This window comes from Gymnoscopelus braueri, assembly GCF_963280865.1.
Source record: "Gymnoscopelus braueri genome assembly, chromosome: 14".
Lineage (NCBI taxonomy): Eukaryota > Metazoa > Chordata > Actinopteri > Myctophiformes > Myctophidae > Gymnoscopelus > Gymnoscopelus braueri.
The window spans coordinates 43245844-43272078 of NC_137619.1; the positions used below are offsets into that span (position 1 = coordinate 43245844).

The 26235-nt window shown below is 40.2% G+C and overlaps 1 protein-coding gene across 1 annotated transcript; it reads right to left on the reverse strand.

Annotated features, from left to right (window-relative positions):
• Positions 1-1332: 1332 nt before the first annotated feature.
• Positions 1333-25764, reverse strand: ppp2r5d (protein phosphatase 2, regulatory subunit B', delta). The gene is made up of 17 exons (XM_080449823.1): positions 25652-25764; positions 24149-24223; positions 18533-18707; positions 17780-17979; positions 16755-16865; positions 15606-15698; positions 15308-15438; positions 14580-14639; positions 14093-14201; positions 13848-13901; positions 13584-13754; positions 12634-12761; positions 10501-10602; positions 9001-9073; positions 8733-8780; positions 7726-7836; positions 1333-4331 (listed from the first exon to the last, which is right to left on the reverse strand). Exons 1-17 carry the CDS (start codon positions 25682-25684, stop codon positions 4191-4193), a joined length of 1815 nt encoding a protein of 604 aa, XP_080305949.1. The 5' UTR covers positions 25685-25764; the 3' UTR covers positions 1333-4190.
• Positions 25765-26235: the final 471 nt, after the last annotated feature.

Here is a 26235-nt window from a genome sequence, read left to right on the forward strand (position 1 = left end):
GCAACAATGTTGAAAATAGCAGATCTACAAGCTCACAACGCCTCACAACAACTGTAGTTCGGCTATTTTCACAATATTTATCTGTCGAACCCGAGTCAAAATGCTTCAACTCTTACATTCCAAGTGCTTGTCAGGGTGGGGGGTCCCCAGTTCAAATATGATGGGGGGGGGGGGGGGGGGCACAGCCTGAAAAGGTTGAGAATCACTGCTGTACGCGAAACCGTCGGCGGACGTCCTCCGCGAAAACATTTTTTTTGTCGTATCATCTTTGTCATGTGATTCGTCGTCTGACACTTGTCGCCTCCAAGCATGAATTGGCCTTAAGCTGTTCCATCAGAGTGAATGACATGAACCAAACCAACCAATCAGGAACAGGAACCGTAACTTTAAATTTCAGTCCCTGTTCTTCAACCAGCGAGGATTATCTGGTGACTACATTTCCCAGCAACCCGGGGTTCACATTAAAACCAACATTACAGACTCTGTTGTCAAATTGCATGCAATACTCAAATTTCTGCCTCCAGCATGGTGGTGTTAAGCTGAAACTGGTGACCCGCCGAAATATGTGACCATCTTGTGGACTTCATATAACGTCAATGTCCGAAAGTTAATCACCACTGTTATTAACAGAATATTAACTCTGTCAGTAAACAAACTGCTGGGATTTACGTTCGGAGATTGAGGTTTATGTGAAGTCCACAAGATGGTCACAAATTTCACCGTTATACCGCCATGCAGCAGGACATTAAGGAGTATTGGAAATTGGCTTCTGCTTAAAAGGTAGTCCAATAACTTCCGGTTTGTACCACGGATGTGGCAAAATATGTTTTCTTCCGTAGGGTGGCAGGGGAAGACAAGTAAAGCAAGGACTTGAGGCTCGTGAGGTGGACCTGTGGACTTGTGCCAAACAGCCTGCCGCGGTCTTGTTCACCGGCGAGCGTGCCTTTCCAAGTCGGCAAGCTGTGGTGGATGGAATATGTTTCATTCAATCACAGGCCGTCTGAGCTCAAGTCTTCCCCTGCCATCAAAGCATGTAGCGCATCATACCAGTTTTTGGTTTCTTGCAGCTCGCCGCTATCGACTAGCACTCATGGATTAAAGCTAAATAAACAACAGAATTGTAAACAATTAACACAATATGTAAAATGATGATGTTTTAGTAATAGTGCCCGATCTAGCCCGATCTAGCTCTCAATGCATCTGCAATGCATTGAGAGCTTGTAGATTGGCTATTTTAGCAGCGCAACATGCTTCCATAGAAGACATGCTATGCTGGCTTCTATGGAATCCAAATGACTGAAATCAGAGAACTTTAACCCAGATGTAGCAGATTTTAACCTGGAAACACATTACAGCTTTTAACTACTGCCTACTTTATGCAACTTAATGGGCTGGAAGTAGCCGATCTATATAAGATCACTGAATGCGACGTGTTGTGAGGGTTGTGAGCTTATAATTTAGATTTTTGGCGCGTCATGCCGTAAATTAAGTCAGGCTTATGTTTATGCACACAGGCTGTTCTGCATTCAGTTCACCAAGCCCCGTCCACAGACACTCAGCTCACTGGTCAAACAAAAAAAACACACAAAAAAAACCACATACAATATACATAATAACATATATTTCACATAAAAAGAAAAATAAAGACAGAAATCAGGCTGAAAAATAAAGGTAAAACAAATATTTGAAAATATATTTTGGAGCATGGGAATATATTTTCACGATATTTAAGATACATGTTGGCCACTTAAAAAAATCTATTTACTCCAAAATATAAATATGTTTGGCCATTTTAAATGTAAATTTGGAAACATCAGAAACAGGACGATTCAGAGGACACAACAGCTCATTTGGTCTTAAAACATATTTCCTTGTTTCCTTCTCTCCTTGCATGGTTTCCTTTGGTCTCTCTATGCATCCTCAGTGGGAAGGCAGAGGAATAATTACATATTCGCCTAATCGCAATTATTTTTGCATAATCGTTATAATCGTTTCCATTCATCTGTATTAAACATTTAACAGATATCGTAGTAGAAGTCGTATTTCCATTACTATGTCCATGTCGTTGTTGTACACACTCTTTGAACCACTTTCAACATGGGTATATGGTACCTATTTGGGGCATGTGGGGCAAAAAGTTTTGAAAAAAAGTTTTAAAGAAATGTGAAAAATTTTCATACATTTTCAAAAATAGGCAAAATAGCAGATCTACAAGATCTCAAGTCATCACAAGACGTGAGGCAGTAGGTGTGTGAGACTGTAGATCGGCTCTTTTTGACATTTTAGAATATTTTGGCCATTTTGCATTACTTATTTTTATAATGGTCATTGTCAGTCATTTCTTTGTATATTTCGCATAAGGCCAAACAGAAACATATTTTTCATTTATATATGTTCCAATGTTCGATGCCCAAAACACAATTAAATAAATAATCGCAATTATTTGTACAACAATAAATCATTGACGAAAATGTGATGACAGCCCTAAGTGACATGTGACTCGGTGAGCGGCAGTAACACTGATGCCATCCCCATGGCAACACAGACAAAAAAAACAAAAAACCAACAACCAACAAAAAATGGTAATACAATCTGTGCACGTGCGTGTGTGTGTGTGTGTGTATGCCACACAGACAGCTTTGGGGTGTGTGTGTGTCTGTGTGGCGGGGGGGGGGGGTTGATTGGTCAGGAGGCGGACAGCACATGATTTGATTGGATGAGGTGAAGAGGCGGGGCCTCCGGAGTGAAGTTGCCCTGGAAACCGTGGCTAAACACTGACGAGGGGTCAGTTTGTGTCCTGTGCGGCGGCCGTGCGATGATGACATCATCCATCCGCCTGGCCTATAGAACACTGACCCCAGATCAGTGGGTGCACGGCACTCGTTTAAGGATCTCCCCGGGTGGGGGGGGGGGGCAGGACGGGTGCTGACGTACCGACTGGGCGGAGTTTGCGCTCGATTTAAAAATCGCATGCCGGGTCTGAATCAGCATGGACAAGCAGCCATCTCAATCTAAACCTCTTTATGAAAGAATGATCTCATTTCAGTGAACACCTACTCAATATATTGCTGCTGTTGGGGCAGAAACCTCTTATCTTGTTTTAACTTTTTTGTGTTTTTTCGCAAATGAACACCCTACTTGATCATACTACACACTGACACAAAAGCATCAAAAGTAGCAGATCCGCAAGCTCGAAGCGCAAAGCGACGCGTTTCGAGCTTGTCGATCTTCTGCTTTTGCTATTTTTTAACTTGAATCCTGACAAGTAACAGTTTTGAACAGAAAACATGCCGCCAATAAAACGCGACGGCAACAAAATCCGTCACTAACAAAATGCATCGCTAACACATTCATCTAGCGGTTTTTAGACGTGCATAAATATTCTCAAACTTTTCAGCGCAATGCTCAGAGTCACACAGCTCGTCACAACAGTGCTTTTAACCAAGAGCAGCAAGTACAGCGAGAGCAGCGGCATCCTAGGAAACACGCTCTGTGGACAAAGACCCATCCACTTTGGTCAGAAAAAAACCAAGTCCACATGGCGGCGGAAAACTCCCAAAAGTAAAATACTTATGTTTAGAGACGGGTTTGTTTTTGCTGCTATGGACTCTTTAACCACTTAAACCCTATTATGATTGAGCACAGACCCTCAGGGCTCTACACTAGTGTCTTTTCTGTTTTCGCTCTACATTAAATATCTTTGTAAGAAAATAGCAAATGGGGACGTTTTCCCTCAGAATGTGGATCCTGGGGTTTAAGTGGTTTATAAGGGCCGTGTCCACAGACAGTGCGTTTGGAGCGGAGGAGCACTTTGGATATCATGTCTACAGCAGTGGTTCCCAAAGAAACATTTGACAACGTTTGCCCGGGACCCAAACAACATATTGCGAGCTTGTAGATCGCCTATTTTTGGCTAATGTTCCCCCCTGAATATGGACGCTGGGGCTAAAGTGGTTATGCGCTCAGTTACTGCGAAACGCTGCGCCCTTTGTCAAGTGACCAGCCAGAGCAGCGGGTGTCCTTAAACGAGTGCACCCAATGATTCCAGGGTCATTCCAGGGTCAACTTCCCCTGGTGGCCCTCTTGTCCAAAGTGGAGTCTCTGTGTGTTTAGACTCCTTGTCCAATAAGGAGTCTTTCTTTCCGTTAAACTCCCTGGAGTAGGAGGAGGAGGAGTCAGGCCTTGCAGGGTCAGAGAGCCTCCTGATTGGCTGTCAGGTACTCCTCGGCTCTCTTGTGAGCCTCCAGAGCTTTGATGGTGTAAACATCCTGAGGAAGCTCCGACTTCCTCCTCATCATCACCTTGTTCTCCTTCTTCACCTCCTTGGTTCCCTGGTGAACACAGTGAGGACAGATCATTTGAAACGCTGGAAATTACAATAACGTTATAAATAGTACTTACTGTATGTCGTGAACAAGCATGTTTTTATATATTTTGCAATAAAGCTGCAACTAACGATTTTTTGTTTTAATATCAACATAGCTGAATGGTTTAGCCCGCCTGGGAAACTGAAAGTCCCAGGTTTGATTCCAGACCTCAGCAAATTGTCGAGGTGTCCCTGAGCAAGACACTTAACCCCTAACTTCCCCCCCGAGGTGCTATTCCCATAGCAGCCACTGCTCCTGTTACTTAGGATGGTTAAATGCAGATACCTCATTTCACTGTATATGCAAATATAGTGGAGGACCCCACTCACCCGGCCCATAAGCTGTTTGAACCCGAACCCCTATAATCGTTTCCATTCATCTGTATTAAACATTTAACAGATATCGTAGTAGAAGTCGTATTTCCATTACTATGTCCATGTCGTTGTTGTACACACTCTTTGAACCATTTTCAACATGGGTATATGGTACCTATTTGGGGCATGTGGGGCAAAAAGTTTTGAAAAAAAGTTTTAAATACATTTGAAAAATGTTCATACATTTTCAAAAATAGCCAAAATAGCAGATCTACAAGATCTCAAGTCATCACAAGACGTGAGGCAGTAGGTGTGTGAGACTGTAGATCGGCTCTTTTTGACATTTTAGAATATCTTGGCCATTTTGCATTACTTATGATAATAGGTCATTGTCCGTCATTTCTTTGTATATTTCGCATAAGGCCAAACACAGTGGTGGAAAAAGTACTCAAACTCTTTACTTAAGTAGAAGTACCAATACTGCAATATCAAAATACTCTGTTACAAGTAAAAATCCAAAATCAAAAATTTACTTGAGTAAAAGTACAAAAGTATTGGCATCAAAATGTACTGAAAGTACCAAAAGTAAAAGTACTAAATATTTGAAAATAGCCGATCTACAAGCTCACAACGCGTCGCGATGCGACGCGTTGTGAGCTTGTAGATCTGCTATTTTCAAATAGCCTATGTATAAAATAGGGCTGTGGTTAATGGTTAATGTATATTTCATTATATCATAGTTTATACAGTATCTGAAAAGTAACTAGTAACTGAAGTTTTCAAATAATTGTAGTGGAGTAAAAGTACAATATTTGCCTCTGAGATGTAGTGGAGTAGAAGTAAAAGTATTGGAAATTGGAAATACTCAAGTAAAGTACAAATACCTCAAAATTGTGCTTAAGTACAGTACTTGAGTAAATGTACTTAGTTACTTTCCACCATATTTTTCATTTATACATGTTCCAATGTTCGATGCCCAAAACACAATTAAATAAATAATCGCAATTATTTGTACAACAATTAATCATTAACGAAAAAAATCAAGCGGCTGCGGTCCATATAGAACTGAAAGGCTTAAAAGCAGCTTCTTGTTAGACCGGTGAACTCTATGCCCCAATAAATGCACTTTCACTGTTCTGCCTTGCTGTGCTGCTGTACAGTATGTCATGCTGCCATGTTATCTGTTTTGATAAATGCTGGATGCTACTGTTTTTGATATGCTGCTCAGTTTTAATTCACTGCACCTTAGGATTTTATGGATTTTATGATTTTTCGATTTATTGATAGTTAAACGTAAACAAATCGCTCAGCTCCATATATGGGCACAAAAGGGGCCAGGTCCATCCATATATGGCCATACTGTACACTGACATCAGGGATCTCGATTTATGCCCATAAAAGGGACAAGGACAAGTATCTATATTTAACTCAGAAGAGTGTACAAATGGAACCAAATAAAGGCTCTATTTGTGCATTCTTCAGATTCAAATAAATGTTTTACTGTGTAAGCATTGGCTGCTACTAACAACTACCAGAACTAAAAGTGACCACAACATCATCAATACAAACTAGCCGAGTTATTTTATTATGAAGCACTGAAGCGCTATTTTATACCTTGTCACGTAATGATGCCATGCTAAAACTGTGAAGAGAGCAGATATACAGCTTGTGAGCTTGTAGATCAGCAATTTTCAGTGTTTTTAAGAAAATACATGAAATTATCGCCTATAGCGTCATATAATGTTAATTCTACGTTTGGGTCAAGAGAACCAATATTTCTATTTTAAATTAAGCGGAGTGACCAGCATAAAACCTACAACAAATACTCCCAAAAAATTACTTTAGTACAGCACTCAAGTAAATGTACTTAGTTACTGTCCACCTCTGCCGTTGAGCTATAACAGAGAGCACCTTTGGGAAGGAGAGTTGAGTTTGATGCAGTACCACTTGCCAACCAGTAGGTGTCTTCCCAGACCACAGTATCTTAATGTCTCAATAGAAGAGCAGGTGAACCAACTACAACCACCACAGTGGTGTTAATTATGTTGTATTAACATGCTCTATCATAAAAAGATAACGTTATACACTTAAAGTAATGGATTGCAGCTTTAACACATGAACAAAGTAACATTTTTTTGTGAATACAATGTTACTTTGACCAAACTGGTAGAGTGTTAAAGGTAAGTGATATTTTTTGGTTATTTAAGTTTTTTGTTACAAGGTTAAAGCAATATATTCTGATACTAATCATTGCTATAGAGTGTTTGTTCAGTAACAGGAGTCTCCCCGTCTCTCCATCTCTTTAATAAACAGAAAATACATTTTCAGATGGGTGACCAAATTCCAGGCAATCAGAAGAACTTTTATAGTGGTTCAAGTTCTAATTTTGTCTGCTCATTTCTTTGTGTCATCACTCCCAATGTCACTTGTTTATCCTGTATCCTGTGTGAGTTCTCTCTCCTGATTGGATAGAATTGGTATCCCGACCTGAAAATGCATTTTATGTTTACTAAAGAGCTGGAGAGACATCGACATCGTTACTGAACAAACACTCTATACCCTACCTTTAATACAATATAACTAACCCAACTGTGGAGGTTGTATTTGTCTCCCTGCTCTTCTACTGATACATTTACACCCTGTGGGTTGGGTAGAACTGGTTGATAAGTGATGCTGCCCGATGCTCGCATGGTCAAATTTCTAGTACAGTGAATCTCAACCTGTGGACGCAAATGATTATGGGGGTCCCCAAATGATTATGGGGGTCCCCAAATGATTATGGGGGTCCCCAAATGATTATGGGGGTCCCCAGATGATTTGCTTAATGTGCAACATTGTTTTCTCACTTAAACAGTAAACACACCAACATACAGTATAAGTCCATGTCCAGTGTGTGTGTGTGTGTGTGTGTGTGTGTGTGTGTGTGTGTGTGTGTGTGTGTGTGTGTGTGTGTGTGTGTGTGTGTGTGTGTGTGTGTGTGTGTGTGTGTGTGTGTGTGTGTGTGTGTGTGTGTGCGTGCGTGCGTGCGTGCGCGCGCGCGTTACCGGTGTGGCTTCATTCTCTACAGTCTTCTTCAGCAGTTGGATGTCTTCAGCCGTGGGAGTGTCTGTCTCCATGGAGTACAACGCTAGACCGCCGTCACTGTACAACATGTACTACACACACAGACACACACACACACACACACACACACACACACATCGTGATCACACACACAGAGGAACACGTCAGCTGTTCTGAATCTGGACAAACAGTTTCAAGGTGCTTTATTTGTGTGTGTGTGTGCGTGTGCGTGTGCGTGTGCGTGCGTGCGTGTGTTAGCACAGTGGCCCATTTCTGCAAATAAAATCACATCACAATTTGTGATAAATGGGGTAGCCTATATGAGAATAAACACTGCGAGTCAGCACAACTCGTGGCAAAAGAAGTGTCCCAACACCTGGCAGCGCTAACGTCTCCGGTGAATTCACACCAGAGGAGTTTGCTGCCGCCCTCCAGCACCTAAAGCCAGGAAAAGCTCCGGGTCCTGACTCCATTTGCGCCAACTCAAGATCCCCAAAATCTGGAGAAGAGCCCTAGTTGTGGCGATCCCTAAGCCGAACAAGCCTGAAGAAGAGGATCCTAAGATAAGAGCTATCGTCCCATCTCCCTGCTCTGTATCCCCTTCAAGATCCTCGAGCACCTTATCTACGTCCGCGTCGAACCGATTGTTGACCCATTGCTCCCTTGTGAGTAGGCCGGTTTGCGACCTGGGAGATCGACTGTAGATCAAGTCGCTCTGATGTCTCAACACATCGAGGACAGCGTTTCGATTAAGAAGAAGGCCAGAGACGTCCTTGTGGATCTGACAGCTGCCTACAATACTGTATGGCATCGTATGACTTTTTTATGTCCTTGATATGAAAACGTTTGAGCACCACTGATTTAGCGTTTTTTCTTTGTGGTAGAATTCATAGTGATTGTGGTTCTTGGTTGCATTTTGTGTGAATAGCATGAATGCAGTTTTGTCTGCTGATTTCAGATCAGTTTTAGGCAGGAAGTCTGAACTAACCTCTTCCTGTGGGTGGAGTCCAGGGCGGAGTGGGTGGAGCTTATGTATCTGGGGGGAGGGAAAGGACACAAATATGCGCGCACACACACACACACACACACACACACACACACACACACACACACACACACACACACACACACACACACACACACACACACACACACACACACACTAAATCAGTCAATCAATCAATCAATATAATTAAAATGTTAATGTTGTGCTTGGTTATTGACAGACAGACAGACAGACAGACAGACAGACAGACCTGGGGATTGTGTCTGGCCAGTTCTTCAATCTTATGCCAAATCTCCTCTCTCTCTTTCAGCTTGTACTTCTCTCTGAAACACACACACACACGCGCACACACACACACACACACACACACACACACACACACACACACACACACACACACACACACACACACACACACACACACACACACACACACACACAATTAAATTATTATTATTATTTAATGTACAATGACCAATGATCTCCAAAGCAAAAAACAGAAAAAATGCTCTTAATGATTAAACGTACTGCAGAAGCAATGAATGGGAAATCAGTCACAAAATGCACAAACGTCTATTCAGGACAGAATGACTTCAGACCGCATGCAGAGGAACGTTTTCTATTCACGGACAGTATGCTTCATTTAGAGTCATACAGCAGGCTGAAAATAGCAGATCTACAAGCTCTTTGGATGAAGATATCAGCTATTTTTTTATAGTCAAAGTAAGCGGTTAATGTACACATATTTTGGAATAATAATGTAAATCTGCAAAGTAATGTGTAACTTAAAGGGATACTTCACTTTCACATAAAATAAACATTAAAAAAATATATTACAAAAGAATTAAAGAAGTTATGGCAAAATAAAGGCCCCCTCACACATTAGTAGGACACTCTAATGCGTGAGGGGGCCGTGATTTTTCCATTACTTTTTTCATTTATTTTTAATATATTTTTTAAATGTTTATTTTATGTGAAAGTGAAGTATCCCTTTAATGCTGTCAAATAATTGTAGTGAAGTAAAAAGTGCAATATTTGTCACTGAGATGTAGTGGAGTGTGAATATGCAGTATTGGAAGTAAAAGCACCTAAACATTATACAGTAAAATGGTAAATCCAAAGTGCTTTACAATGTGCACCCATTCAAACACACATTCACACACACATTCACACATGCATTCACACACAGGCGGCGGAGGAACCATTTGGCTATTGGGCCTCTGGCCTACAATTATGGTAATTGTCAGATTGGGCCCGGTTCAGCCTTCACCTTACTTGGGCTGGGTCGAGCCGAGCCTTAATTTTCAGGCCCGTTGAGAACTCTACTAGAAATGCAGAGCTATTACCACACTAGTGAGCCCGATACAAAGCTGACCTTATTCTTATGGGCTACACTAAAGATCTTCACCATTGGCTATTTTCGGGAAATGTTCCACCCAATATAGGGGTGCTAGGGTTCATGTGGTCAACAATGTTAAGGTCCTTACACACCGGGGCGATTTTTTTCATGCGAATAATACGTTTTTTTTTAAAACCTTATAAAGTCAATGCAAGCTTCCACACCAGTTTCGCGGAGCGAAAAAAGCGTCTTTTAATTATTCGGAACGAGTCCGAATTTTGCGTATATTCGCATATTCGCCGGTGTGTAACCGCCTTTAGTAGTCAGCTTGAAAAGAGTCAGTTTAGTGTGTGTGTGTGTGTGTGCGTGCGTGCGTGTGTGCATGCGTGCGTGCGAGCGAGCGAGAGTTACCTGTGTTTGTCAGCCTTGTACTGTTGTGTACAGTCATCGAACAGTTTCTGGTTCATCTCCATAAACAGTTTCAGAGCATTGTAGATCAGACCGTGAATGGTTCTGAAACGCAAACACACTGTTATTACACTGATCTTAGATCAGAAACTTCACAGCATACGGTAGCATACGCATACCGAGCCTATCTTTCCTTTTTTTGATACAATACAGAAAACGGTAAGAATTGAGCCAACTCTACATGTCAGTCCATGTGTCCACGCATTACAATGCAATAGGCCTACTCTCAACACTGCTCTGAATTGTGTTGTTTTTTGTCTTGTTGCTATTTACAGTATATAGCAACATACATTTGTTGTAATTTTTGAATAAATATTTTTTTTCAGAAAACTTAAGTCAGGATTCAGAAGGCATTTTTTAAAATCGGCCTCAGGTCCAAATGGGTTAAGGTAAGCTTACATTTCATATAGCACACAATATTAAATCATGTAACTTCAACCAGCATTAATTTACTTTCCAGTAAATCCATCCATCCATCCATTCAGCCAACAAGCCAGCCGGCCAACCAGCAAACCAACCATCCATTTTTGTTTTCTTTCTATTAAACTGTTATCTGTTGCCGTTGTCATTGCTGCCAGTTCCCACCTGACGCTGTGTGGGAGTCCTGACTTTCTCCAGGCCGTAGGCCTACTGAATAACAGCTGGCTGGCATAAAGTCTTCACACTAGGACTTAGGTGCAAGATATGTAAGATGAGTCGTGTTCCAAAGATGATGATACGATCTCCCACCATGCAACAGCACATTTTACCCAACCAACAAAGGAGGGAATTTCCCTTTGGGCTTAAAATTCTCCAAGGAGAAGGTCTTGGAATTTAATTTTCATAGATCATTGAACTCCCATCTCAGATCAAAGAATCTAATCTAATCAGAGGTATAAATGGATCCATATCAATTGATAACATTATTCACATGAGGAAAAAAATCATCTATGGCAAAACTGACATTCCCAATGACTGAGGGTTTGTTCCAACGCTTCAATCCTTTTCTTTCTTTTAAGATATTGTTTGAGGTCTTTTCTGGCTTTATTTGGATAGCACAGTGAAGATTGACAGGAAACAGGGAGAGAGAGAGATGGGAAGTGACAGGCAGCAAAGGTTGTCGGGCTCAGGAATCGAACTCGCGACTCACTGTCTGGCTGCAACAGAGCTTATATAGTGGTATGTGCCTTAACCACAAGTCTATCGACGCCAACTTCAATAATTTGTCCATAAATGTATAAAAAATATAAAATGATATTCGAAGAAACATGTGATCAGTTAATTATGTTCTTTGACACCTATGGCATTATTCATACATGAAACTATAACCAGACTAGGGATTGGAACTAGGGGTGGGACGATCTATCGATATCGCGATACTTTCTCCCGCGATAAATAATCGATATACTGCCGATATACTACTGTTTGTGATACGTTGTTTTTCCTACTCTGTATTTGTGTAATGATGATTTTGAACTGTTTGGTGCTATTTTATGTGTTTATGAATTGAATACAAGGACTATCGTGATATATCGTTGGTGACATTTCTTGCAATATATATCGAATATCGTGATATCGCAATATATCGAATATCGTCGAATATCGTGATATATATTGTTATCGTGGGCATAATATCGTGATATATATCGTATCGTGAGGTACCCATATCGTCCCACCCCTAATTAGAACGACTCAATATTTTGCGTGTCGACGTGGGATTTTTCTTTTCTTTATTATTATAATTTTTTGCTGTGCAGTTGAGAAGAGAGCGCAAACTGCGCTGTACTTTAATAATAATAATAATAATACATTTTATTTATAACGCACTTTACATTCTCACGAATCTCAGAGTGCTACAATTAAAAGCAAGGCATAAAAACAGCATAGGCAACAAAACAATTACAATAGACCCAACTAGGCTAAACTAAAGGGCCAACATTTAGAAATTAAAACTTAGTACGAAAAACACCTGTCACGTGTGTGTGTGTGTGTGTGTGTGTGTGTGTGTGTGTGTGTGTGTGTGTGTGTGTGTGTGTGTGTGTGTGTGTGTGTGTGTGTGTGTGTGTGTGTGTGTGTGTGTGTGTGTGTGTGTCTTACTTGTTCCAGTGACTCTTGGAGTTCTTGTAAAGAGCAGGAAACATGATGGGGAGAATCTTAGCAGCGTTGTCACTGATCAGACTCATGATGTACTCATTGTTCCAATAATACAACGCCCTCTCTGCTACCTGCACACACACACACACACACACACACACACACACACACACACACACACACACACACACACACACACACACATACAGAGAGAGACAGTTTCACACGTTTGGACAATAATAAAACAATGCAATAGAAAACTATATTACACGGCTTGGTTGAATGCTTGATTCTGATTGGTCCATCAATGAATTCAGCGTTGTGTAATTTTTTAATAATGACCGCTGAACTCAATAGCACACCACTGTCTAATCAAAGACTCAATCTTCACTGCTTTATTGTGTGCCGTATCCAACATGACAGCCATGTAAACAAACACACCATGTCATTTACAGCTAAACATTGCTCTCAAGAATGTTTTTGAAAACATTTGAAGCAAGAAATAGACAATGAGTCACCGAATATTTATTCTATTTTTCCGTGGTGATGCGACGCACTACAGTTGAATACAATGTATTTTGGTGGACCGTGATGGCGTCGTAAATACCTGATTTATACTTAGCTGCGTGCCAAAAATTGTTGATCTACAAGCTCACAACGTTTGTAGATCGGCTATTTTTGGAGTGCGACACCCGCACGCAACTAAGCATAAAATGACTTTTTAGTCTAGTTTTTATTTGTTGACGACATTGTCAGTATATTTAGTCATAGTTTTAGACATCATAGCTTAGTTTTTATTTAGTTTTCGTCAGTGAAAAAAAGGTAGTCGACGAACATTTTTCGTCGTAGATTTAGTAGACGAAATTAACACTGGTGTGTGTGTGTGTGTGTGTGCGTGCGTGCGTGTGCGTGCGTGCGCGCGTGCGCGCGCGCGTGTGCGTGCGTGCGTGCACCTGGAAGTGAGGGCTGGACACACACTTGGCCAGCTGTCTGAACAGAGGCTCCTGGACCTTCACAAACTCTGACGGCTCGATGACGTCCAGGATCTCCTCCAGCTCGTTAAGAAACATCACCTCCTTAGGACTGTGGGTCTTAGGCCAGAACTTCAACAGACCTATTATCACCTGTAGCAGAGGATAGGAGAGGAGAGGAGAGGTGATTAACATGTTAGAACTACAGTCATACTACTAGATTAAGCCGATTAAGCCATTACTCACCGGCTCAGTGAGACTGCTGTCCTTCTCCAAAAACTGGACCACACAATACGCTAGCTAGGGAAAGAGACAGACAGACAGACACATCTTTTAAGGATGTGTATTGGTGCATTATGAAGTGTGTGTGTGTGTGTGTGTGTGTGTGTGCGTGTGCGTGTGCATGTGCGCGTGCGCGTGTGCGTGTGCGTGTGCGTGTGCGTGTGTGTGTGTGTGTGTGTGTGTGCACGTGGGTGCGTGTGTGTTTGTACCTGTGGATGGTAAACACTCAGAGACTTGACTTTATGCAGTGGCAGCAGCACTCTGATCAGAAACATCTTGTGTTCTTCTTTCAGAGGGAGAGCAAAACCATTGATTATACTGGAGTGAGAGAGAGAGAGAGAGGGGGGGAGAGAGAGAGAGGGGGGAGAGATTTAAAGTTCACTGACATCAGTGTACATATGTGCTTGCAGGTATATTCAAGCATGCTTGTTTTTGATTAAATACTTTATTAACAGTATTAAATAGTACAGCAGTACGATTATACAATGGTGCTCTTTTATGATGGTTTTGAAGGAGGGTAAGGAGTCAGTTTTTGATGTATGTTGATAGGTGTGTGTGTGTGTGTGTGTGTGTGTGTGTGTGTGTGTGTGTGTGTGTGTGTGTGTGTGTGTGTGTGTGTGTGTGTGTGTGTGTGTGTGTGTGTGTGTGTGTGTGTGTGTGTGTGTGTGTGTGTGTGTGCGTGTGTGTGTGTGTTACCTGCCCAATATCTCCAGTAGTTCTGCAATACCATTGTGATGTTCTGTCTCGTATATAAACCTGGGAAGAGAATGGAGAGACAGGGTTGGGTTGCACATCTGATGGGGTGTGAAGTACCGTTAACTGCTGGCAATTGTCTTCCTTAAGTAGCCTATACCGTCACCTAATCTGCATGCTAGGCTACCACAGCGCCAGCGGTATCAGGTACATGACACGTTGTGAGCTTGTAGAATGGCTTTTTTCGGAGTGCACCCACGCGCAGCCAAGCATAGAATCTATTATTTTTGTCACGTGACGTCCTTTAAACCTTAGGCCGCAGGTATTTCACATAGACATGTTTTGTGACATGTTTTTATGAACAAACTCAGTAGCCAAAAACATGTATAACATTTTCCAAAGCATTTAATTAATTCCAAACCTTTTCCAGGCCTGGGAAACAGTTTTTCTCATTTCAAAATAATTCCAGGAATTTCATGACCGCGGGAACCCTGTACCATGCATGTTCAAATCATGTATATTTTACATTACTTCAGAACATTTTACAAATTATTTATTTTTGTACATTTTGGAAAGAAATGGCCATTTTAACATTGAGGTGCCCACAATTGTTACGCACCCGTTGGACCTGTATCCTATTGATCTGTTACCTGTAGAATATGTTATTGATCTATTAGCTGTAGAATATATTATTAATCTATTAGCTGTGGGATATATTATTGATTTATTACCTGTAGAATATGTTGTTGATCTGTCGTCTGATGTAGGCTCTCAGTCCCAGGAACTTCCCGTAGATTCTGTGGAGGATGGTCTTCAGGAAGTCCCTCTCTCTGGGGTCCTCACTGTCAAACAGCTCCAGCAGCTAGGGGCATGATTGTATTATAGTTATTGAAACATACTATGCTGTAACAATGATTAAAGACAACTAGAGAAAATAAACATCGCATCCACACAAACACACACTCAATACTGAGGTTCAACCTTAAGGTCAGAGTCGGGGGCTAACGGTGAAAGGTCAGCGTTACTTACCGACATAACAAACTTTTGATCGATGTATTTTTTGGCAATGTTTGGCTGAAAGTCGGACGATTCAAGAAACCTTAGAAAGAACTCGTATACCAACTGGAGGAACAGACAGACAGAAAGAAAGACAAATAAGAGAGAGAGAGATAGATAGATAGTCAAACCTTTTTAATGCTTTCCCAAAGTGAGAAAACATACATAAAATTCCATATCGACTTAAACTTTATAAACTTAGTTGACCGAGGTCCCCCAGGGATCTATACTAGGGTTAGGGTAGTTGGTAGGGATGCACCAACATATCGGCCACATATCGGTATCGGACGATATTTGCCACTATCGGTCAACATCGGTTGATTTTCTTTTTTTTTTGCTGGTTGAAGTTACAGGAGTTAGGACACAATTATGTTGTGTTTCTGCAGATTCTGAACAGTTATTTCTTATAATGAAGATGTATTTGTTTCCCTGGCACAAAAGGGGGAAATCATGTTATTTTAAACATATCGGCCAAGAATTTCCATATCAGTGCATCCCTAGTAGTTGGTATTTCCGTCTACAGTCTACACCAAACCTCTTTGCCGAATGTTCATCCCAGAATAGGGATGTTAGGGTTCATGAAGTTAAATAATATGTTTACAGTATAATTGTAACACTGTACAACATAAATAATTGAATCCAGAGCGACTTGCAGTAAGCAAAGTAAACACATACATCAAATGCATCGTGCCTCAGTAATCTAGGATCACAGGTAAACCAAGAACCTAGCAATCTGTCTAAACAGAATAATATCATCATCAAACTATAGGATGCCAGGTCAACAAATGGAACTGGCATCTGTCAAAATAACATGCTACCTAAATTCATTTAAACCTTTGCATAAGACTGCATGGTCATCAAGGTTAGATCAAGTGCTACGGGACGGGCTACAACATATGTTGTATAGTACGTATATGGTAAATATATATGTTGTTCTTCAATTAACTTAAGTTCTTAGTATGTCTTTGCTGTCTTCATTGTGCATTTGGTTTCTAATTTTGATGAGCGTATTGTGCGTGTGTTGTCACTGGTGTCTGCGCGCGCGTGCTTGAGCGCACAGACGCGTGATGTGCGACCGTGTGTGTGTATGAATGAGCTCATGTGTGCATGTTGTGTCGTTACCTGTAGGTGAGGCCAGGCAGCCTCCAGTGTGGGTTCATCTTCTTCAGGGTCGAACTCTGCTCCGGTCGGGTTGGACGATGGAGGCAGTGTCCGGAACAAGTTGATTGAAAACTGCAATAAAACAACGCATTAAAACCTGACTGAAAACTGTGTGTGTGTGTGTGTGTGTGTGTGTGTGTGTGTGTGTGTGTGTGTGTGTGTGTGTGTGTGTGTGTGTGTGTGTGTGTGTGTGTGTGTGTGTGTGTGTGTGTGTGCGTGCGTGCGTGCGTGCGTGCGTGCGTGCGTGCGTGCGTGCGTGCGTGCGTGCGTGCGTGCGTGCGTGCGTGCGTGCGTGCGTGCGTGCGTGGTGTAAAGTAACTAAGTACATTTACTCAAGTACTGTACTTAAGTGCAGTTTTGAGGTACTTTTACTTTACTATTTTCAATTTCCAATTGTCTATACATTTACTTCTACTCCACTACATCTGACAGGCAAATATTGTACTTTTACTCCACTACAATTATTTGAAAACTTTAGTTACTAGTTACTTTTCAGATATAAATAATTACATTATAAAACATACATTAACCACCGTAGTCCTATTTTATACCTAGGCTATTTTCAACCATTTTAATACTTTTACTTTTGGTACTTTAAATACATTTGGATACCAATACTTTTGTACTTTTACTCAAGTACATTTTGGATTCCGGACTTTTACTTGTAACAGAGTACTTCTGCATTGCAGTATTGATACTTTTACTTAAGTAAAACCTTTGGGTACTTTTTCCACCACTGTGCGTGCGTACATGTGTGAGTGCCCGTGTTAATGTGTGTGTGTGTGTGTGTGTGTGTGTGTGTGTGTGTGTGTGTGTGTGTGTGTGTGTGTGTGTGTGTGTGTGTGTGTGTGTGTGTGCGTGCGTGCGTGCGTGTGAGTGCTTGTGCGTGTGCGTGTGCGCGTGCGCGTGCGCGTGTGCGTGTGCGTGTGTGTGAGTGCTCGTGCACGTGCGCGTGTGCTTGTGTGCGTGTGTGTGTGTGTGCGTACCATGATAACAGCTTCAGGGTAGATGTCCTCGGTGACCACGTCGTTGTTGTGGGTGATGTACTCCACCATCTCGTTCAGACCGGCTCTCTTCACCTCCTTGTACTTCAGGTCACTCAGCGGGTCGGTCACAAAGTCAAACAGGACGCAGCACTGACGCAGCTTCTGGACAAACAGCTCCTCCTGCTCGATGGGGGGCGCATCTGAGGAGACAGGAGGTCAGTGAGGCGTTATATCGTCAGGTGGAAACTTCATATGTCCAAAAATTAGGGATGCATCGATATATTGGCCACTTATCGGTATCGGCCGATATTTGCCGTTATCGGTCAATATCGGTATCGGCAAAAAAATATACATATATTTATTTATGTTTGTTTGTGTTACCAATGATACTACAGTAGGTGGCCAATGACTTTGACCAGTTTCACTTTCAAAACCTCTGCATCATGCATGTTACACAAACAGAATGCGATGCGTTTTGTTGATATAACAAGTTTGTTCATATAGAGTCCTATCCACAAATCCACCATTTAACTTCTACAATCCACATTATCAAAACCATTGGTGTTGTGTGCCGCATTCTGTTTGTGTGACATGCATGATGTTTTGAAAGTGAAACTGGTCAAAGTCACTGGCCACCTTTTTTTATTTCATATTTCACAAAAAACTCTTGAGAGTGTACAAATGGAACCAAATGTCTCCGAGGTTTCAGAGACATTTTGAATAATAGTATATATTTTGTCAACATTCCTGTACCTTTCAGAGCAGGTAGTTTGTGCAGCTCTCTGTTCTTGGCCAGGTTGAAGCGAGAGGAGCTCTGTCTCCTCTCCTTCTTGACGATCTGAGGCCCCCCCGAGTACTTGATCTTGTTGAGCTGGGTGGGAGGGGGGGTGCTGTTACTGGGCCTCTTACTGCTCTGCTGCTGCTGGGCCTGGTGATGATTGACATACATAAGTATTAATCATCATGTTTGTATATGAATATGATGGACTGATGGACAATTAACAACATTATTATTAATCATACATTATTATGGGATTCATGCCAAACCACCACGCACAGTCGCACACACTATATTTTTATTATTTTATTATTATTATTATTATTATTATTATTATTATTATTATTATTATATATTTATTTATGTAATTACTGCCATTTGGCTTTGTATGGCAGCATACAGTAGATGGAAGGGAAAATTGGGGAGTTTGGGGACTGCACAGGTGTGACAATTTTTTTTGTTTTTGTTTTATTTTTATGTCCCTTTTATACAGATCACACATCATGGATCCGTTCATAGACTAACAGATCAATAAATGCTGTTACAGTAGCTTTCATAATGTACTGCTGTATGTCTGTCTGTCTGTCTGTCTGTCAATAACCCTAACCCCCTCTCTCTCACACACACACACACACACACACACACACACACACACACACACACACACACACACACACACACACACACACACACACACACACACACACACACACACATGGCACGCACAGACAAGCCATACATTATAAATGTCAAAACACCAAAATGTTTAGTTCCTATATACATCCTATATTCATCCAGACAGACCAGTGAACAGCGAAAATGTCATTCAATTTACATTCCATAAAACATGGCCTTTGTTTCCCCACCTGAAAGTGATTTAAAGCGATATTTCACTATCAAAGACGCTTGGGGCTAATTGTAATGTGTACTCTGGCTTTTGTGTTGCACCCCAGAAAGTTTTTAAGTTGCTTGATTAAATATTTAGATATTCTTCAATCTCCATTTTAACCATGTTAAATATATATATATATATATATATATATATATATATATATATATATATATATATATATATATATATATATATATAATGTAAACATTTATTGAAGAAAATATTAAAAAACAAAAACGGCCCACTCATGCATTAGAAGGACAATATCAGTCACCAGAAGCAGGAACGTGTGTTTTAAATTAATCTAACCTGGAAGTTACAATGGGTTTACATTGGAAGGGGGCGTGTTTGATAAAATGAATATTAAATATCTAAATACTGATTCAAGGTCTGTGGTGAAACACAAAAGCCAGAGAGGTAAAAATGACCACAAACATGTCTGAAGGTGAAATATCCCTTTAATGACAGAAATATATAAACCAAGAAATCAATAACAATCTGTAGAAAATATTGGAGGCAATGTTATCCCTCTAGAATTCTAGATCATGGGTCTTCAACAGGGGGTCCGGGACCCCTAGGTGGTCCTCAGAGTTACTACAGGCAGAGGGGTGCCAAATAAAAATTTAAATAGCACATCTACAAGGTCACAACGCACTGTGAGGCGTTGTGAGTGCGTTGTGACCTTGTCGATCGGCTATTTTCAAATAGCTGTGTGTGTGAGTGTGCGTGTGCGTGTGCGTGTGCGTGTGCGTGTGCGTGTGTGTGTGTGTGTGTGTGTGTGTGTGTACTCATGTGGCCTAGTTGCTTCCTTTGGGCTTGTTTTCTTAGACCTGGCTACAAAAACACGGATGGGGTTTGGACTTCAACTCAACCGGGTCTGTTCGAGTTGGAGTGTAATTTTCAGAACCGTTGAAAACTCTAAAGCAATGGTTCTCAAACATTTTCATGTCAAGGACCCCCAAATTTAATGTATTTGGCTGCAGACCCCCATCTGAAAATATTTTCTGCCAGGGACTCGCATAAGAGAAGATTTGTGCATTTTTCTTTTTTTTTCAAGATTTATCAAAATGTCGAAAATAGTTTGATGCGCTATCCCAAAAAAAAAGTATAAAATAGGGTTAAAGTGTTCCTTGTTTAGCTTTAGACCCCCGAGAACTCCCTCAAGGACCTCTGGGGTTCCCCAGACCACACTGCTGAGAACCACTGCTCTAAAGATATGATAAAAAAAATATTATTGTCATTTAAATCCTATATTATACAATTGTAGAATTGAAGAAAACGGAAGAAAATGTTATTTTGCGCAAACATAATCAGCACTCAAATGTGCCTAGAGTGCCCTTCAGTGTTTGTAGATTCTGTTCTTACCCAAGAACAAATCACAGCTAAGAAAACATTGGTGTATGCCAAAATCTTCTTGAAAACTGCGTGAGTGGGTCCTAAGAACAAATTTCCTCTTAAGAACGGTTGTTGAATGAGGCCCAATGATACTAATTAAGGCTCTGTTCCATTTAGCACGGCAGTTCTCAAACTTGTTTTAATTTCAAGGACCACAAAAAAAATAAACTCTTGAGAGTGTACAAATGGAACCAAATGTCTCTGAGGTTTCAGAGACATTTAGAGGTAACGGGGACATTTAGGGCCGTCATGACATTTTACTTGTCACTCAAATGACTGTGGTAAATAATCATTTAATTGGGTTTTTGGCATTAACATTGAAAAAGAAAAAAACATTTCTGTTTGTCTTTTAGGCTTCGTAAATAACATGTTGCTTGGAGCAGATATGACAAATAACTTCAATATACTGTACAAAGATTTTTTTTTTAAAACTAGAAATAATGAAATAATCGATCTACAAGCTCACAAAACTTTGCCTCTCTGCGCATTGTGAGCTTGTAGATCTGCTATTTCTGCAATTTGAAAATGTATGAACGTTTTTCAGCATGGAAATTCTTATGACGATTATGCACAATAATTGCGATCGAGGCGATAATGTACGTCCACGTCCTAATCTGTCATTTCTGAAACAGCGTGAAAGAAAAAAACAAACATGTTTTTAAAACAACACAATACTGCCTCATCAAAGTTGGTATGGTGACTTTATACATTGTCAGATACTTGAATGTGATATTATCATCACCGCATGTGTCATTTTAGATTTGAGCTATAACCATTATTTTATACTTTGGCTATTCAAAAATAGGAGTTCTACAAGCTCATAGTGCGGCACCATGTGCCGCGCTACTAGCTTGTAGATCTGCTATTTTTGAAAAATCTTGTACATTTGTGCAAATCTTTGAATACATTTTTTAAAACAACATTTTTAACTCAAATCTTTGCTTCTGGAGGTCCCTGGAACAAAATATTTTACAAATGTTATATATATATATATTCAAAGACTTGCATGAAGAATATATACAGAAATCTAAAATGACAGAGATGCTTTCCCGGATTGAATGGGTTAATACTTTTCATTGGTTCAATATTTGTAAAACCTACACACAGACGTAAAGGGTGTTCACTAGCACTGATTTATTAAAGAAAATGTAAAAACAGAGATAGTTGCCCGACAGCAACAATATGTATCACACAAAAAAGTGGAGAGTACCAGGGTTCCCAAGGAGGCAGAAATCCAAGCAAAAACTAAAAGGAGGGAGACGCGTTTGGAGAATATCTCTTCTGCAGGCAGCAATGAAGAAGAGATATTCTCTGAACGCGTTGCTGAGTAGTCTGTAAGCCAATATAAGGCAATTGTTTGTTCTTTTGCCTCAACAAAAGTTGTAAAGTCGCTGTTAAAAGGCATTAAAACCGTGTCTTCATATACTAGGTCCTCACTAATGCTCATAATAAGATGGTACCATTTCTGTCTACTCACTCTGTGTCTCATTGGAAAGCTGTGGACAGTTCAGAAACCTGCCTACCAGTGACATTATTGATGGGAATTCCAAGCTAATTGAAACTACGGCCTTTCTCTTTCACTCCTAGGAAGTGAGCATGCTGAAATAGAAGCCATTGGGCCTCATTCAGCAACCGTTCTTAAGAGGACATTTCTTCTTAAACCCTTTTTTTTTTGGGTATACTCCAATGTTTTCTTAGCTGTGATCTGTTCTTAGGTAAGAACAGAATCTAAGCACACTGAAGAACACTCTTGCCTTTGAGTTCTTAAGTGTGATATGTTTGCGGAAATTAACTGTTTCTTCTGTTTTCTCAATTCTACAAATTACAATAATATTTTTTATCATGTCTTTAGAGCAGTGGTTCTCAAAGTGTGGTCTGGGGACCCCCAGGGGTCCACAGCAAACGAGGAGCAGTTTAACAATTTTAACCTTATTTATACTTTGTCTGAAAATAGCCGATCTACAAGCTCACAACGCGTCCCATTACTGCCCATTTTGAGCTTATAGATCGGCTATTTTCGAAACATTTTGATAAATCTTGAAAACATTTCCCTGGCAGAAATTATTTTCAGATAGGGGTCTGCAGAATGCATGTCAATTTGGAGGTTCTTGACATGAAAATGTTTGAGAACCACTGCTTTAGAGGCCTGAAATTATAATCCAACCCAAACAGACCCGGTTGAGTTGAAGCCCAATTAAGCCCCATACCCACCATAACCCCACTTTCAGTTTTCTGAAAAACTTTTCTATGTCAGTGGTCCTCAAACTTTTTCATGTCAAAATGATATATATTTGTCCGCGTGCCCCCATCTCAAAATATGTTGTTCCAGGGACCCCCCCCCAGAAGCAAAGATTTGAGTTAAGCAAAAATAGCAGCTCTACAAGCTCTTAGCGCTATGAGCTTAGATCTGCTATTTTTAAATAGCCAAAATATTAAATATGACTCAAATCTAAAATGACACACATGCGTTTCCGGATTGAATGGTTTAATCCATGATGACCCAGTAGATTGTGACAGCAAACCTCTCCAGTGCATGTACGTAAGAAATACATTTTCCCTACTAGTAGCCAGAGTGGTGGATATAGTATCCATTATTTACTCATCGAGGATTACATTTACCATTATTTAGTTTTGCTGGGTTCCCTGTAGCAGTTTTATGGCCGTACATGCAGTCCTGGCAGGGTGTTCATTTGAAACCCGAGGGAGTCACAGACATTAATCCATTCTAAATGGTGCATTTTAATTAACAGTTAATTAACCGTTAATGAGGGCCAGTTATCAGTCATAAAAAAAGAAGATAAAACGTGTGCATTCAGTATGTGATATGTCTGTATGTAATATAATGTCTTCATAGTCTATGTAATATAATGTTTATGCAGTATATTAAAGGTTGTGCAAGTGATATTCCTTTGTTAAAGTAGGTGTTAAATAACTATATATTCTGATAGTACGCATCGTTATAGAGTGTTCAGTAACAGATTGTCTCTCCAGCTCTTTAGTAAACAGAAAATGCTTTTTTGGATCGGGATGTCAATTTTATCCAATCAGGAGAGAGAACTCAAACAGGATACAGGATAAACAAGTAAAATTGGAAGTGATGACACAAATAAATGAGCAGACAAAATTGGAACTGTAACGCTATAAAATTTAAGCTGATAAATGGGTACTATCGCCTGATTGGCTGAAATTTGGCAACCCACCTAAAACATTATTCTCTGCGTTACACTCTATAGCAATGATTACTATCAGAATATAGTGGTTTATCTGTAAATGTCTAAACAGGTTGTCAGACTGACAGACTCACCTCATCAGAGTTCTCCGCTGGCGTTTCTTTACTGCCGCTGTTTTTACTGCTGCTCTTAGCAGCCTTCACCGGCTCCTGTCAACCACAACACACTGTTGTTTATTTACTCTGTTACATACATCTATATCAGAAACATCTTATCTCCATATTCTAACTTTTTGTGTTTTTTTCGTAAATGAATGCCCTGCTTGATCATCCTGCAGCGTCACAGAAAAGTAGCAGATCAAAAAGTAGCAGATCAAAAGTAGCAGATCAAAAGTAGCAGATCTACAAGCTCTTGCAGATTTGCTACTTTTGCTATTTTTGTATTTGAATCCTGAAAAGTAACAGTTTTGGACATATGAGGTATATATATATATATATATATATATATATATATATATATATATACAATATACATTCTGGCTGGACTAAACGGTGTGAAGCTGACAAGTTGGATTTTACGCAGCATCACAAATGATGCCTACACTGCTTCATTGAGAATTTCATTAGTTATACAGTACAGTACACGACAGTATATTTGAGGATATATATACTGTAAAACGGTATTATTAGATCATATATAGCATATATTTGACGATAAATAACAGTAATCATTCCCCCCAATAGAACACACAGCACATTTAACCATGGTATTATATCTAAGCAAACACTGAATAAAATATGAGTTGATTTACAGCTAGACAGCTGATGTAGCATCATGTATTGTGCAGGGTTTCTGTTAACCACTGGATTCATGGATTTATCAAGAGAAGACCAACTGTCCTTCAGACCCTGATCAATTAATTCATTAATTAATCAATGAATGGATCAATGAATCAATGAATGAATGAATGAATGAATGAATGAATGATTGAATGACTCAATGAATCAATGAATCAATGAATCAATGAATCAATCAATGAATGAATGAATCAATCAATCAATCAATGAATCAATGAATCAATGAATCAATCAATCAATCAATCAATCAATCAATCAATCAATCAATCAATGAATGTTGGATTCAACACACTAATGCAGCTAACGTATTAGCTTAGCTAGGCCTTATAACAAGCATCAACAAGCTACAGTAACAGTTCCTCCCCCCAATACAAAAAAAATGAAAATAATCTAATAAATGTATATGAAATTAAAAAATATACAAAATAATTTAAAACTGAATAAAATAAAAAGCTATAAAATACTCCATTAAAATAACACGTCACGTTTGTAATTGCACATTTAATTAAAAAAGAAAAAAATCCAACTTATCATAAAAAAATTAAAAAAATATGCAAAGCAATAATATAATGTGTATATTTCCAACATAATACTCTACAACAACCTATCGTTGTCATTAACGTTATAACTGGGTAATATGGCTGCTATAGCCCGCTATGGCTAGCTCCATATGCCCAATAAAAACACATTAATATTAACATTCACACCGTCACGCAATCAAGCCTTCACATTATGACTGGTGTTCATGTTATCATCACTCATCATCATGTCCATGTTCACCTTATTGTCCTTCTTGCTCTTGGTCTTATTCATGGTGATGGATGCTGCTGCTGCTGCTGGAGGTTTTTCAGCGGGACATCCGTCAGCAGCTCCCCGGCACTCAGACGCTGTCGCTCGGCTCCTCTCAGCTCGCTGCGTCGGTCTGTCTGCGCTCTGCGCCTCGGAGGCACCTGATTGGCTGACGGGGCCTTTAACCTGCCTAGCGACGAACCGTGGCATTTATTTTTGTAATTGGACAGAAAGCGGACCGCCTCCTGTCCTCCTGGCCAATGAGGAAATTACTTTGGTTTTCAGAGTTTTATTATGACAAGGGCGAGGCGATGCTGCTGGCTGTTACACGCAACCTGGTGACCCGTGGAATCCTGTGACCAGAGGATATGCCCTGCAGCCTTGTCTTTCATAAATCTGATGTCTGCAGTCTTACTCTTATGATTCATAAGTTGCAATTGCAATTTACAACTTTAACAGATCAGATCAGTATTTAGGAAACCACATCAACCTAACATCTACTACACAGGACCACAATGGAAACAAGCCCTCAGGACTTTTTGTGTATCCTTTTAGCATCATATTGTATACCACTG